This window comes from Vanessa atalanta, chromosome 1 (assembly GCF_905147765.1).
Source record: "Vanessa atalanta chromosome 1, ilVanAtal1.2, whole genome shotgun sequence".
Classification (NCBI taxonomy): Eukaryota; Metazoa; Arthropoda; class Insecta; order Lepidoptera; family Nymphalidae; genus Vanessa; species Vanessa atalanta.
In genome coordinates, this window is record NC_061871.1 from 6,618,658 (window position 1) to 6,635,038 (window position 16,381).

Here is a 16,381-nt window from a genome sequence, read left to right on the forward strand (position 1 = left end):
ACAAAAATGTAAAGCTGACACTGATTTGGTGTCACCGGTACCGAGAAGAACCGGCAAGAAACTCAGTAGTTATAAATCATATGAATATTTAAAATCGATATATTTATCCACCAAAATCATATAAAATCACATTTGTAGTACGTAATAATCAACTTTAATAAGAACTTTGATAGGTATTTTAAATATGTACCTACAATGTACATTGATTATATGAAATATTACACAAATGTTTAATCTAAATTACAACTAAAATTTAGTTTTTTTTATTCATCAGATTATTTTAAAATATACCAAGATTTTTCATTTCGAAACTACATAACTTTACGTATTATTTAAATATAATTGTACACATGCGAGGGTAAAGAAGCCAATCCTTATTTTCAACAGATTTTTATGCGTACATCAGCCATTTTGAATGTTAGTGTGTAATGACTCTGAATAACAAAAGATTTTTATTTGACACGGTTTTTAACGTTACATTTATATTTTTATGCCAACAGTTTTATAACACATGCAAAAACAATTTTATTTGTCACGAGCAAACAAAATAGGAAAATCTGACTGTGAAATTTTATTACATGCGTGAGTAAATTGAGATTAGGTATTTTTTTATGAACGCTATTTTTAAATCTTAACTTCCGAAATATTTGAATGTATTAAAAAATTAAGTGACAAGAGACGGCCAAAAAGTACTTATTTTAAATTAATAAAAAGTGATGAGTATTTTATTATATATAGAATTACGAACTAGATTTGATACGTAACATATTTTCGTTAAATAGTGTAACCTTAAATAACATTGACATTAAATCCGTATAAATATTAAAATACTGTTTCTCAGACATTTAATTTCGTTAGAAAATCGAGTTTTATCGAGTTGGCACATCACTGGTTACGTGATCGCGGCAGTAGAATGGTGAAGATGGGCTGTGACCCATGACCTCTTACCTACTAAACCATGCCTTCTTGACATTTGAAGTCATATCCATCTCGAACAACTCTCACTGTAATTATCTTTAATATTTATTTATATTATTATATGCTCGATCAAAACACTCGTTTATCGTTTCAACTAGCATGTTGTTGCCTTATTACGTAATCATGTTAAACCAACACATACTAGGCACGTAATAGGTACTGCGAACGCAACTTGTGTAATGTGCTAATATCATTCTGTCAACGAGATATCGATTAAAAACTTAACCATATAGAAATTACTTTTATTGAGGAAATTTTCCATTATGTAGTAAATAACCTCCTTGTTTTTTATTATATTGAATTCGATTTATAGAACATATTTTTATTTGACAAGTATTTACCTTTTTTCCTTAGATATGATTCAATGTTTTTCAGAGGGATGTTTTTGTTTTTCCGAAGTTCGTTCTTTGAAATCTTTGGACATTTCATACATAATTTCGCTATTTAATTTATTGCGCAAAAAACCATCCTTTTAGTTTTCAATAAAATAAAAACAACTGATTTATATATAAAAAAAAATAAAAAAAAACTAAATAAAATTAATAGTTTATTTTGCTAACGTCTATGGTAAACTAATAAATATACATATAATATATGGAGACGAACGGAATAGAAATAATTTTTTAATGAGTTATTTATTCCACTATGTACTATATGAAATAATCTATTTACTAACTAATAGACCGCCCCCCCCCCCCCCATCCACGATATTTTATTAGTACGAGTGAGTGACGCTTATGCTTACAAGGTGTAGTGTGTGTGTGACGACTAAGAGTAAAGTATATTTAATTAAAAAAATATTAATTTAACGCCAAGGGGTGCGCCTTCGTGAGTAAACAGATCGATACACTTAAATAGCTGAAGTAATTATTTAAAATATACAAGTATAATTATAATAGTTTCATTTTCGCTGTTTTAATCTTGTTGCTTAAAATTGGTTTCGTGCAAACCTTTACGCTGACCTTTAGGTTCTTAATGTCTTGGAAATGCAACGGTTATAAAGGAAAAATATTACATTTATTTTTTATTTATTTTGGCAGCAATATATACTTTATAAGTTCTTTATGAAATCATTAAGCTTACAATCACCGTCTACTATTCATATTGTAATACATACTGGTATAAAACTACAGACTATAACTTCATTTACTATATTTTATAAATATAGAGCCATTATTCCTTCCCTACCTACCAGGCTGACCTAGTGATCATTTTACCGAACACTCGACGACATTTTTTCTAATGCGATTATTTCAGTTGACATTTTTGACATCTACAAATCCCCTATACGTCGTTTTCATATGTTTTAGATATGACAGCAGACAACTAGAATAAAAAATATTTTATCGATATTTTATATTAAACATATAAACATGGTTAGACTAACGTCTGTGAAGTTAGCACCTCACGAATGAACTTCAGTTCTATTGGTATCCAGCATAGTTCTTCAGTTCTTGATAAGTTTTAACAATAGTTGCGTCGATTAAACTATATAGCGCTTTGAAAAAAAAAGGAAGCTAACTTCGCTTATAGCATCCCATTGAATTAAAAAAAAATGTCGAAGTCTACTAAGTTCTATGTATATTTTAAATAAGTTTTAAAACAAAGTCCTAATCTCTAGCATTTTTTTTTAAATATTTAGTATGAAAAATTTCAAAACTGGTGAGATTTTGTCTATACTATCTCACTTGGATAAGACTTTTTATCTGAAGTCGAAAAAAACTATAACATAAAAAAATACTTTTTTTGGTATGCCGTCTGAGAAATGTACGTTTTTGCCACATTTTAACCTTAAGCCGTACAAAGAGGTCGTCTACGTAATCCAGATGTCAGTATAATTCAGGCATATCCGGGGCAAATCGCATGCTGTACAATGCCCTTATCGTCGCGATCTGACCTCGCGGGAAAGCGTTTACGTGATAATATTATAATAACGAAGCGAAAATGCACAGAGCATGCAGTTACCGAGCTACGTGGACATGTTAGCACATAGCAACTATAAAATAACGAAGTCGGGAAGTTTCAATGTTACTGATTTTAGATACTAAGTACCAACCAAGCCTGAGCGCATTCTATTCAGAATTTTTTATACTTATTACTCATTTGTAAGTAGCTCAAATTAACAGTAAATGAAATAAAAATAAAATAACAGGTTAGCGTGGATTATCGCGTAATTGGGTAAAAAGCGTTAGCTACAAATACTTTTTAATTCTATTTTTAAACGTTTTTATTACTTATCACTTATTTTTTATCTGTTCAAATGTCACCAAATGTCACTGTCACATTTGAACATATTTATGTCACCGAAAATATGTTATTTTTAGTTAAAGAATGTCTGTATGTCTGCTGTATATTCGTAATATTTCATAAAACAAATTGTGTTCTTTTTGTCATATTTAATACAACATACTGCATTATTATTGCATATAGTTTTGAAACTCTTTTTGTTTACCGACATTAATATTTTACTTATGATTTTGTAATTGATTATTAACTATATATATATAAACACTGTCGATAAATTACTTCAATTAATAGAAGCATGTTCCATAAAGGATGTTGACTATTTGCTAGGCGTAACTCTGAACGAGATTGTTCTAAGCAAATTCCAATCCTAATAGCAGGATAATTGTGTATGTATATAAGTATGTTAAGCATATTACAAGACACCTGGTTTTACTGTGATTAAAGCGGTATTTGTTGATGTAATTTCATCTGTTGAGTATATAACAATTTTTTTTTTGTGTACACGTAGTTTCCAAAACAAATTTTGGTTACGGCGCAGAAAATCAAAGTCTAGTCTATCCAAGTGCGCATGAGATATGAGAGTGCATAAGTAAGTGGGCAAACACAGGTGCATTCTCTATTCTGTAAGACTCTTTATCTGACGAGTTGGCAATCTGACCGGATCAGTGATATCAGACGCAGGACTTACGACTTTATGTACTTTGTGTGAGAAACGGAGTGTAATACTCTTCTACTTTCAAACACTTATCTGCTATTGAGAATTTCTTGACAAAAAAGTCAGTAAAATGTATTGGTATCATTCGAGATTTGAACCTAGCGCCTATTTGCAATATTGAAAAGCAAGCCATAACACCAATGCGGCAGTTATACGTAGGCCATTAAAATTATCAAACATTACCTTAAAAAATAAGATTATGAAAAGTTTAAAAATAAAGATATAAATAGTGTAAAAAACGCAATTAAGTACAAGTAATTACTGGCAAATGGAAGTCACTATAGACATAATAAAAGCAGTTGAACTTGGTCGGCGTTGGGTTGCACCTTTCTAATGAGCGCCGTATATATTTAGATTACATTAACCATGAGTTTTTTTTTTTTTTTAAATTAGGATTTATTTTTAATGTTCACTTTTAAACATTTTGAAAGATTAATTTCTTTACACAATCATATTACCTAATTTAATAACAGCTTATTTATCAAATGTAGTTATTTTAAACATCTGTTCATATATGTAATTTTAGTATTTTTTATGGTTTTTAAACGTTATAACCTTTTAGATGAAATTATATATTAATATCCACGAATTTCTGAACGTATGGTTATTCTTTTGATTGTGTATTATCGATCGATCTTTATCGGCGTCGATATTATTAACTATTGCGCTTATTTGAACTAGTTTAATTTCAACGATACAATGTACATTGTTTGTTTAACAGGTGGCGAAGGTTTATATATTGGTATATTTCCAATGTATATTCGTAACCTACAGAAAATATTATGAAACAACGAACTGTATACGGAGTAATATAATAGACGACATCGGATCGTATTCAACCTGACTATTTTTATGTCGAAACGTCATTTAGGTTACGCTTTTGTTGTTCTAGAACATATCTATGGTAGGTAGTTCTTAACCACGTGAAATACGAACATTTTTATCATATAAGATGACGAAAGCTGCAGCATTCAGAGATTTTTCTAAGAAATTTATAATACGTTTTATAATAAAATCGTTACTTTATAATAATCCTATTTAAATATCTTTTAAAATGTTATTTTAATTTTGGTACAAGTGGAGATAAAGCCATTATTCAATCTAATTGTAAATTCCATTCGATTGTCTGAATTCATATCGTGCTTATCGTTAACAAAAATCGTTCAAATATAAATCTAACTTATTAATACTGAAAATATTTAGTTTTCTATATAAAATTAGACAAAGTTTAAAACTGCCAATAATTGAGTATGTTACCTTATATGTCTTTGTTATTATACTTAAAGCAGGTAACGTATTCTTACACATTAAGGATGCCAAATAAATTAGTTTAATATCGCCTAAAACCATTACTAATGTTTCCGGAGGCCACAAAAGTGTCTCACTGAAATCCCAATTGGATATAATAAGACTCAAGCATAAATTATATAAGAAATAATACTTTACTATCGCTGTACGAATAATAATTTCGAAGGGAAAATTATCGTTTGAATTTATTAAAAGATTTAATATTTTTTTTTAAACCACATCCTACTAAATGTGACGTATAAATAGGCAAAGATACAGTTCAATACCATTTTCGTCTCTCTTTGTCAACGGCTTTTCTTTAGATTTTGTTTCATAGCTGTGACGAGTTTTAGTGTTATCAAAAATAAAAAAAGGTATTCGTAACATTTTAATGCATGTGTAAAAAAAGTAAATATGTAAGTAACATCCTGGTAATGTCTGGGCTGGGCTAAGGCTTCCCCCGCTTCCTTTGAGAAGAATACTACCAATACGGGTTGGTGGAATCATGTGGCAGAAATTTATTGAAATTTAAAAATATGAAAATTTTGTGGTACCTGCCTGAATTTGAGCCCGTAATCATTGATTATGATTTTTTTTTTATTATTTAATTTACAACATCCACGGGCTCGCAGTCCGTGCCCGTGCCTTTTTCACATTTTATTTTTATAAATTTTAGCGTTATTTTATATTATATATTGATTATGATGCACTTTTAGATTCATTGAGCCATCACATATGTTTACCTCAAATTTTCCAATGCTGATTTTGAACGAGTTTCGAAACCTGGGCGAACATTAATTGATATTTATATTTATGTTTGGTTTTATGCTAGTAATATAATTGAGTAATATATTGTACAATTTGACGATTTAGGTCGAACAAAAGTTTTTTTTAATAAAATACGTACGTCACTGATACTAAATAATATATGTTTACTTAATTTGATTAAAAACTGCGTGTAATATTTTCTAAGTAAATTAATAGTGTTAAACTAAGGGATTTACTAACGTATACAAGTCTAGATTTTGCAAACTTTTAAACAGGTTTCAGAAGCTAAGCAGTACACTTTATAATACTTAGGAAACTTCGTAAATCCTCGAGAAGAAACTGCAGTAAAATTTCTTTGACTATTTTGATTTTATTTAGAAAATAAAAACAAGTTGTTAAGCCACATGACTGAATAAATTGTTGAAATTTCTATACTATTTAAAAATCAAATTTGCAACCTGAAATAAAATATTAGACACTAATTAAGGAGCATTTTCCATATTTAAATTTATTCCTTTTTTATTTATAATTGGAAGGTAGGTGACATATTAACATTTTTTAAGTCATTAAAGCGCTGCTAAACATATAACTTATTATATCTATCCTATAGCTATTTTTTAATAAAACGAAATCATTCGCTTTTTAAACCAAAATGCTATACCGCCTGCAGTATCTGGCACAAAAACTGCTACTAGGCTATAATTGGCAAAAAATTAAAACATACTGAGATTCCATTTTTAATCTTTCCTTATTGAAATGAATACAAACAAAGGGTTTTCTCCTTTTGTTTCATATAAAACTACTAGAGACCAGTCGTATATAGTCTTTTGTACAATAACATAAAAAAGGACATTAAAAAGTAAGTAAAAGAAATATTTATACAGGATGTTACATAAAATTTCCTAATGATACATTTCTACATGTGTACACAAAAGAAACAAGAGATTTGTTCATTCTGCCATGACATTGAATAGACGTAGACTGATGTCAATTCGTGTCAATAAAATAGGTCAATCATTTACGATGTTTGTGTTATTTATATAAGCCAATGTACAAACGTTAATGGGAATACTTAACTCCGCATTCATATTGTCGTGACCATTTTAACATTGATTGTCGAAAACAAATGAGGTACCGCGTTACGCCAACGCAGGACAGATGTAAGATTATAGTGTGGTAATTTTTTTTCTATATGTAGGCAGATCTGAATGTAAATTTAAATAATTACAAATTGTATACGAGTACCTAGTTACATTCGTTGAAGGTTAATAATAATAATAATATGCTTTATTCATAAAAAAAGATTTACAGATAAAAATGAGTTAGTTCCCTGGTTCTTGTGATAAGCAAAAGCCTGTGCAACAACGAACCAGTATGCTCTTCCATAATTTACATCTTAAAGCTAAATTATACATATGAGAACTTAAGCAAATTATACATATTGAAATAAAAAAAATATAAGTAAAATTAAGGATTTACTATCAGATTAAATTGTATTTTGAATAGAACCTCTTATGCGCTCAATAAGAGTGAATATCAAATTCGTTCAATATAAAACGTTTCCGATACACAAAATATCCAAAAATAACGAATACAAAAAAAAATACTTTGAGGTGTAGGCGAATTCTTTCTATAGCCTAATTGTAATAAATCCAAATAATGTCTCTGCTACCTTAGCATTACTCTCGTTTTGGCCAATCGACTGAGATTATGCTAAAGTCGTTGGCGGTCGAGCGCGCCGTATGTCAACTGGAACAAAGGCGCTCGCGTGACACCGCTCCGCTCAAGAAAATAGCACCCGAATGTTACTCACTGAGATTTATTTTGGGTACTTAAAGTACCTACATCGTTATTTTAAAAAAAGCCCCTACAATACTTAATAAAAGCGTATTAGGAAAAATATATTTCCCTAATGCTTTTAAATTATTATACGAACAATGTAACAAAAAATATAATATTAAAAATATGTACTTGCGATTTTCTATATTTAACGAAAGAGATTGGAATCTAGCTAAATATACAAAAGCGCTATGATTTATAATTTCTTATTTAAAATAATAACCATGCCTTTTTAACCTTATTATAAAAATCTAGATATACTTTATTTAAATAGAGTAATCGATTACATTTAACCTTTGGCTGACCGAATGGCGTGTTTATAAAAGGAAATTTAAAATTTCACCTTAACTGACATTTCATGGTGTAATAAATTCTATGAGTCAACCATAAATACATTTACCTGAACAAAATAGCAAATTAAGGCTTACAAAAAAAAAATCTAGCATAAGAAGTAAATTTCGGAGTTACACATAAGCGTAGTTAAAAGTAAAAAGCTCTAGGTCTACAGTCGGCGACTGCAAAATGTCGTTTAAAGAAAGTAGTCTCATCCAATTAAAAGTAAGCTAGATTGCTGCCTGAGCTTTTTTGTCGTTTTTCTAATTGTCTTCTTGTCCTCTACTTTTTACATTTGTTATATGTTTTCTGTGCGAAATCGTGACGGAATATATCGTCGAGACGTTATTTTTAATCAAAATATATAACATCCGACGCAATAAAATGTATTCCTGATTTCAAATTTTCGTTTCAACTTACTCGTAAAATTAACGTATAAATAACACCAGACTCATCCCGTTAACAGACAAAATTCACGTATCATTTTTGAATAAGTACACGAGGCTTTTAATCTCGTAACGTAATCACAAATATTTATAGAACTGGCCTAGAGCGAGTCGGACTCGTATACTAATATTTCCATGTCATTCTTAAGTTTGGATTTCTTATTGACTTTTATTGTATATACGTATATATATATACATTTGCCATGAGCATATTCACACTGTAATAGCATAGCATAGCTAACAATTCCTTGTCTACAGAACCTAAATCACAAAGAAAAAATAATTCAGAAGTTGATATAACGCATATGTTATGATATTTATGTATAACGCTTCAAAGTGTAGACCATAATATAAGGTTATAAAGTATTCAATAGCGGTAATCACCGCAAGCGATTCCTCAATCACCCTCTGATACCCTCTGATACTCGCATCAGTAGTCAATGCGACATGTTAAGGTGGCATTACACGGCAACGGAGTGGAGTATGCAAATGAAGTACTCGTAGAATTTGAGTTACAGACACCGTGCAGTGCGACGATATCGGTGTACGAGCACCAAAAAGGGTTACCGTGATTCACCCGTCTCTAGACTAGAACATATTTAATACTGTATCGTATATATTTGAATTATTCCTTAAACACCAGTATACAATTATACATTAACCCGCTTTAATTAATCAAGGACTAATTTTTATAATAAATAGAGACGTTAAATTTATCACTGTAAATTAAAATCGAATTGTGTATATATACATTGCTAGTTTAAGTTGTTAATTTGTATTTAGAACGTATTCTTTGTATATTTAGCTTAAAGTAGATTAAAAAATGTATCATAATTCGGCGTTGCTATAAGATAAGCAAAATAACAGCTCGTAAATATTTCGCTGGTTAAAGGGCTGAGTAAAGGATTCATTTGGAGAAGGTTAGGGTTTTACTCAACATCACATTCAAAGTTCAAGCGCCTACTGATAGACGCACATATTGCAGTGAAAAGCACCATAAAGATGTCTGCATATACCGAAATTCTGCCACTTGCGTACTCAGGAAAGAGGCCCTTTGTAGTGGAAATGTTGTACTTTTCCATAACATACACATCCCTACTCAATGGCTCGGGTACTTGGGAGTATATGTGTGCGCGTGTGTACGACTACCGACCGCTGTCGACCCCATGACAAAACGGTATCCTTGGTTTTTGTTACGATATGCATACATCTATTAGTACTGCTAGCGGTACGTATCTAGTACGACCGAAAATAAATCATATCGTACTCCACTATTAAGATTGACGTTCCAATATGTGCGCATCAAATCAAATTGGAAGCGCTCTTCTACGTTACCAAACCAAAAATAAGGATTAGTCAAGGGCTTATATCGAATCCAGAGTATTCATTGAAATATTCACATGTTTGATTTAGACTGACTTAAGTTGTTTTTGTTTTTCAGAGACATCAAATAATGATGTTTATTTATTGTAGACCAGCTAATACCCGCGGTGGCAACCACATATTTGTATTATACGTGGAATGAATATGTACGTAAACTGAGCTAACTGAACGGCGCCTATGTGTAAGTAGTCCACAATTCAATTATTTTGAAATCACGGTTTGGTTTGATTCATTTGAATTGAAATGAGTAACGTGTTCTAAATGAAAAATAATATTCGTATGCTTTATTAATCTATTTATATAACTCTACTGAAGACTAAACTGTGGTAGCTGTGCATCAAACTATATCTGCAGACAGAAACCGTTAAAGCTCGTGCAGTCGTGCCAAATCTCTTCATTAAACTGGTCGGCCGGCGCGCCCGCTAGCGGTTATCCCGTTGTTTACATTAGTGCACTCCATCCACAAGGTTCATTATCTATGGCATTGTATTACCATGACATCGAACTTGCCAATTCGGCTCAAGTTTGAACAGCCCAAAGTATTCAACAATCTAGATACGTTTGTTTTGCTTTCTAGTTAATTTATATGGATGCTATGAACCGTAATATCTAAAGTCTACTGTTGAAACTTTTAACGGATAATAGAACTATTTTATTTTATTTTTGAATATATATTTATTTAGGAAAATGTTGACCCTAAATACAAACCGTCACTTCTTCCCATGGACTTTGAGCATATCCGATCTTGAGAACTGAGGTATTATGTCCCTTGTTCCTGGCTCACACACCCTTCTAACCAGAGCACTACAACTATTACTGCTTGGCAGTAGTAATATGATGAGTGGGTGGTCCCTACCCGGACGGACTTGCTCAAATCTCTACCATATAGTTAATATGCAATCAATATAAATTAATATCAAATGCTGTTTTATAAATTTTAATATGATGTGCTTAAATAGATAAACATGATTCGCATTATTAACTTTACATCAAAACTACGAGAATTTAATTTTTTTATAGAATTTATTCGTGTTTAAACTCATTCAACTGTGATTGTTATCACAATAGCAGCACCGGGTCACGTATAAGCGCGTATTTAATAATAGAATGAGTATTATTAACACACGTCTTGCCTTTAAAACCATTTACCTATTCTCAACAGGTTAGGAGGTAAACTGCCTTGCATATGTATTCATATGCTCCGTTCGACGCCATTGTTTTAAAACGAATTACTATCCAGAACATAAAATTAAATACTCATCCGTAGGCTGGATGGATGCCTCATGCTTATTTGGATGCGTGTGAGGACGTTCTCGCCGTCAGAGGGCCGGCGCCGTGGGGAGAATGCCAATGTGTAAATTATATTTAGCGTCCATTGCGATTACTGCTTGTTGAATTAAATAGAAACTGTGTCAGAGTGTCGACCCGGCGACGAGCCGTTGTTCATAACACTTTACTACAGTAACAAAGTATACAATATAATGAGACTAAAATACCTGCTTCACTCATAATAAGACACAAACACTTGCAAAACAGAAGGCAAACGGAGTCAATTTACAATAACTATGTAAATATGCAGATGTTGTGCATAAACAAGATGGTTCATTCGAACTCAGCTGTTGTATAAAAGTGAGACTAGTGCTGTAGCATACAACACATAAGCACGAAAGAGTGCTTGTCTGAATTTATAGGTCGTTTATTTACTTTTATTTGGTTATACGTAGTTCGTACGAATTTTATAAAACAAACACGACTAATTGAATAATGACTGTCTAGCATTATAAGTTTTTTAAGAGTGTTTTATAAGTATTCAATGTTATAATATAATTAAATTATTAATTCACGATTCTCAATCAATAAATATAGAGAGTATATATAAAGCAAGGCTTTGTAAAAACAAAAGGCACATAATTAATTATGTAATCAAGCGTGAGACTAAGATATTAAAACTGTGACTGGAACTAAGTAGCGTTTCATAGAATGCAGTTCGTAGAATATTTAACAAGATATTTATTTATAATATCGTAATAGTCCATTAAATTTAACAAGTAATTTGTTACCTCATAAATAAGTATACTCTATGTTTTACTGTGAATTTACTACTAGCTCAGTAGGGGCTAATTTCAGTATGCATTACAATCACCTTTGAAATGATTTTTAAGCAACTATCCAAAACGATTCGCGAGGCCTGTTGTACGTTGATGATACTAGGACAGAAACCTTCACGCAAGTGTCAGACACTGTTTCAACACAATTGGCTGAATGGCATAGGAACAGTGACACACAAAGTAACAAGCGTTGTATACAAATGCATATGGATTTTTCAATGTTAGTCGTGCTCTATCTGCCTTGTAAATGTAACTAGTCTAAATAAGTTAGTCGATTTGTTTTGACATTTATTCTATTGTATATGGTATGTTCAGATTCAGTACGATCGAAGTTTTCTTATATATTATTTTGTATTGTCGGTGGAAAGGTAAAAGGGTAACTATTTGTAGAAACCTGTCCGGACGGTAGCACTTACTATTAAATATAATAGTAAGTGCTACCCTTTAACTGTTTACAGGCAATAGCCTGTGTACAGTTATTGTCTGTGTACAGTTAAATGACTAATGGAAAAACCAATGAAATGTTTTTGAAATTTTTGTCGCCTGGAAGACAATAGTCTGTACACACCTACCTCGGAAAGCACGTATAATCTTTAGTTGCTTCACCTGAACTTTTTTCAGTCGTGTGGGAATTACCGTCCTATCGGATTATGAGAGTAATGGAAAATAGAGTGCATTTGTGTTTTTGTGAGAGATAAATACTTAAGTAAAATATAATCTAAATATTCAACACATCAACTTATATGTACATATGTAGTTCGATAAGAAAATCATATGCTGTCACATCATAATATATAAATTGTAGGAGTGGAATGATACTTTCGTATTTCAGTGCATCGTTTATTTTGGCATTTAACTATTATCGCAGTTGAAACGCAGTCGCATTTGTTATTCGAGTTGGCAGACGTCCATTTGTAACTATCAGACAAACCATCCAGTATTCGTAGTATCCGTACCATTGAGTGTGAGCCACTGGCACTCGATACCGGAGTAATGCTTTCCATGCTAACTACCAATACTGATTAATCTTCAAGCTTATACGAGTATTTGTAATGTGCCTCATTGGTCCTGTAGCTTACGTATGCGGTTGCAGATTTTGAGGTCTCGATTGGAATCGAGTGAGGTCAATAAAGTTATAAAGGTTTACCGTCACGAAATTTAGCAACATTGTTGCCTGGCACAAGGAAGCTGGCAATGCTATAATTCTATGACTATATATAACATACTAGTTGGTCGTTAGGTGTTCGTCCTTCTTTTGCATTCAAATTTGCTTCGTACCAAATTCAATCAAATTCGATTTACTAGTTTGGCTGTGAAAGAGCAACATACAGACAGTCAGAGTTACTTTCGAATTTATAATATTAGTATAGATCAAATATGTGAAATAGTTGGCTAAGCGTCCGAACTACTCTTCTTTTGTTATACATTTGCCTTTCTTCAGACTATGAAAGTAATTAAATATAAATATATTTTACTTAGCATAATACCTTCTGCGTCGATGGGTAGCCGAAAATCGATTACAATAATCGATACAAAAAGATTTAGAATACTTAAATAAAATAAAAATTACAAATTCACCGATACAATTTTAACTTAAAATAATCGATAATCGAAAATTTGCCAAATAATTGAACAAAAAACTGAATAAGTATTTCACGGTGTGTATTAGTGTGCAACTAATACGGTAATGCACATGTGTGCAAATATATTGTTACTTAGTTGCTACTCCAGTATAATAATTAAAGCTATCTTTAGCAAAGAGGATCTCACTACTTGTTCGAATTAATGACTTTCGTGTAACCCGATAAATATTAAATGCTGTTTAATGTTTGTAACGCGTTATACGATCGGTTAATTGGCCGAAAGCCTTTGTTATACTCTTACTTAAAATATATGATAATAATGTATTCCGATTCATTATTCTATAAATAAATATAAATCTTCTCAAGCTCAGGTTTCTTATTCTATTAATTCATTTATTTTATAATAAATTACAAATTAGTTATTGACGTTGATCGAATAAACGTTAAATATGATAATATAAATTTATCAAATTAGTTTTTTAATTTATCGGAAAAAACACGATATTATTTAAATATATTATGTAGAACTTTCGTAATAGCTTATATCTTTGATCAAAAAGGTTATAAAATCATTTCGTTATTGGCCGCTACCAAGGGTTATTTAAAAAATTACTGATACATTGAATATATGGGGTATAAGATACGTAATTAAAAGCAAAAAATTTGACTCGGGTTATTTACATAATTTTGATATGACATAAGTTACGGAAGCCCAGTGTCTTAGAATCTTTGAATTAGAGAAATGTTTTACGTAGCCCAAGAAACGTAGGACAAAAGAAACACTTGACCCATTTTGAACTTTCTCTTACACGAATTTAAAACCTAAAAAAATCTAGAACGCGGTGCATAGTATTTATAAATACCTATTTATTTTAAACCAAATGCAATATTTTCTATTAAAATGTCGAAAACTTTATTGATAGCTGCTAAATTTTGATTGTTTAGAGGCCATGGAATTGAAATCATTATATTTTTAATCTATCGAATTAATTTAACTACTGTTATTGTAGTAACCTTCATTTCTCGTTTAAGTATGTAAAGGTTAATAAAAAACTCTTGGTATAAGCGAGGCAACTATAAAAGTTTTTTATAGATCCTTTTGCATATTTATTTCAGTATGTATTTGAGATAAGCTACTTAATATAGTTAAGTAAGATAAGTCTCGTAATTATCTTTAAGTTTGTCCAAGTAAAGACAACTGATTCATTAATTTGTTTCAATCTAAGAAAAAACACACTTTTGTTACTCCTGTTAAATGAGAAATTACATCATATGTATATTTTTTTAAATTACTTAAAATAACAAATTATCTGATGTATTAACAAGCAATATTTTTATTTGTAAGATCATACGAAATATATATTTATTCACTTGTCTTTGTTTTGATACGTAAACACGTCTTGTTCTTGTTCTTTTGTAAAAATAATTTGTTAAAAAAATACACACCAAAATTCTATCCCACACATATAAACAAGCCTTAAGTCAATCCTTCAGGTAATGTAATACCGGTTATACACGTGTCAAGAAAGACAGCCGCGTGCAGGGAGGTGCGGTGCGCGGGCGACAGGACGTGCGCACCGCATGCTGATGTTCGGAATGAGACAGAGATAGAGCTAGTAGTTATAACTTTATAATTCAAATATAAACTATAGTTTATGTCCTTAGAGTTTATTGTCTTATATCACTAGGATTTGTAATTTCGTATCTTTGCTCTATAATATAGAGTATAAATTATAATTTAGTAGGTACATGAAATAGCAAAATTAGAAGCTTTTATCTACGTTTGGAGGTCAAAATGTTTTCGTTTTCTATTCCATATTTAAAACACGAGAGTTACGTTACTATCAAAAATGTTGCATGTTACAGTCGCCATTGAGTAAGCTTAACCTTGCTTTCGAAATTGATCTTCACACGCGTGTCTAATTGAACTCATACATTATAGCCTTTTTAGAGTTTATTAATTACTTGTACAATTTTTCGAGCTTAAATGTAATGTGAACATGATTCTCTCAAATACGGACAAACGCTAGCTTCAGTGCAACTACCCTATCTGGCACAACAAACTATCCTGTAAATACGCGGGTTTAACGTCCGTGCGTGGAACACGGCCAAGTAATAAAACTTCATGTTTATTGTGTCTGCTCCGTGCTGTTTATATATCAACTCGGTAATAACTTATAGGTAGGCTACACAGCCTTCTGTAGACCGGTTGTGTCAGTATAAATGTCGCAACAGAACAAAATAGAGTGTAAATAAATAGGACCACAATATGTAACGCAGGAAGGGTCGACGAAATTCAATTAAAATATGTTTTTCAATATCATATCCCTCATAGGATGAGGGCCGGAGTGGCCGCAAGTGGGTTGTTATTGTTGCACGTAATGAAGCCATTGTTCTATGAGGCGAGGTGTCATCGGAGACACATTGTCTGTCAAGCGAGCGTTTTTTATTTCAATCTATTGTCATAAAAGTTGACAAAAACATGATATACTAAATTTTAAATCTTGTCACTAGATTACGGTCTGCATAAGTGGAGCAAAATACAATATTGTTAGAATTAAATTATAATACAACCAAACAACTTTTAGTTCGAAATTTTCATCATCTAGTTATCATTCCAAATTCAGAATACTAATATATTAACATAAATATGTTGTTTTGTATTCGTTAATGTAAATTTTATGAAGAAGATTA

At 31.2% G+C, this 16,381-nt stretch overlaps 2 protein-coding genes across 2 annotated transcripts in view; one reads left to right on the forward strand and one right to left on the reverse strand.

Annotated features, from left to right (window-relative positions):
• LOC125068037 (major facilitator superfamily domain-containing protein 12-like) overlaps window positions 1–988 on the reverse strand; it is a 73,607-nt gene extending 72,619 nt beyond the window's left edge. The window contains exon 1 of the mRNA XM_047677018.1: window positions 949–988. Coding sequence (XP_047532974.1) covers window positions 949–983 — 35 coding nt within the window. The 5' untranslated portion in view covers window positions 984–988. The remainder of the gene's footprint in view (window positions 1–948) is intronic.
• Window positions 1–16,381, forward strand: part of LOC125068020 (semaphorin-1A) — a 94,858-nt gene that overhangs the window by 1,633 nt on the left and 76,844 nt on the right. The gene's annotated exons all lie outside the window — the stretch shown is intronic.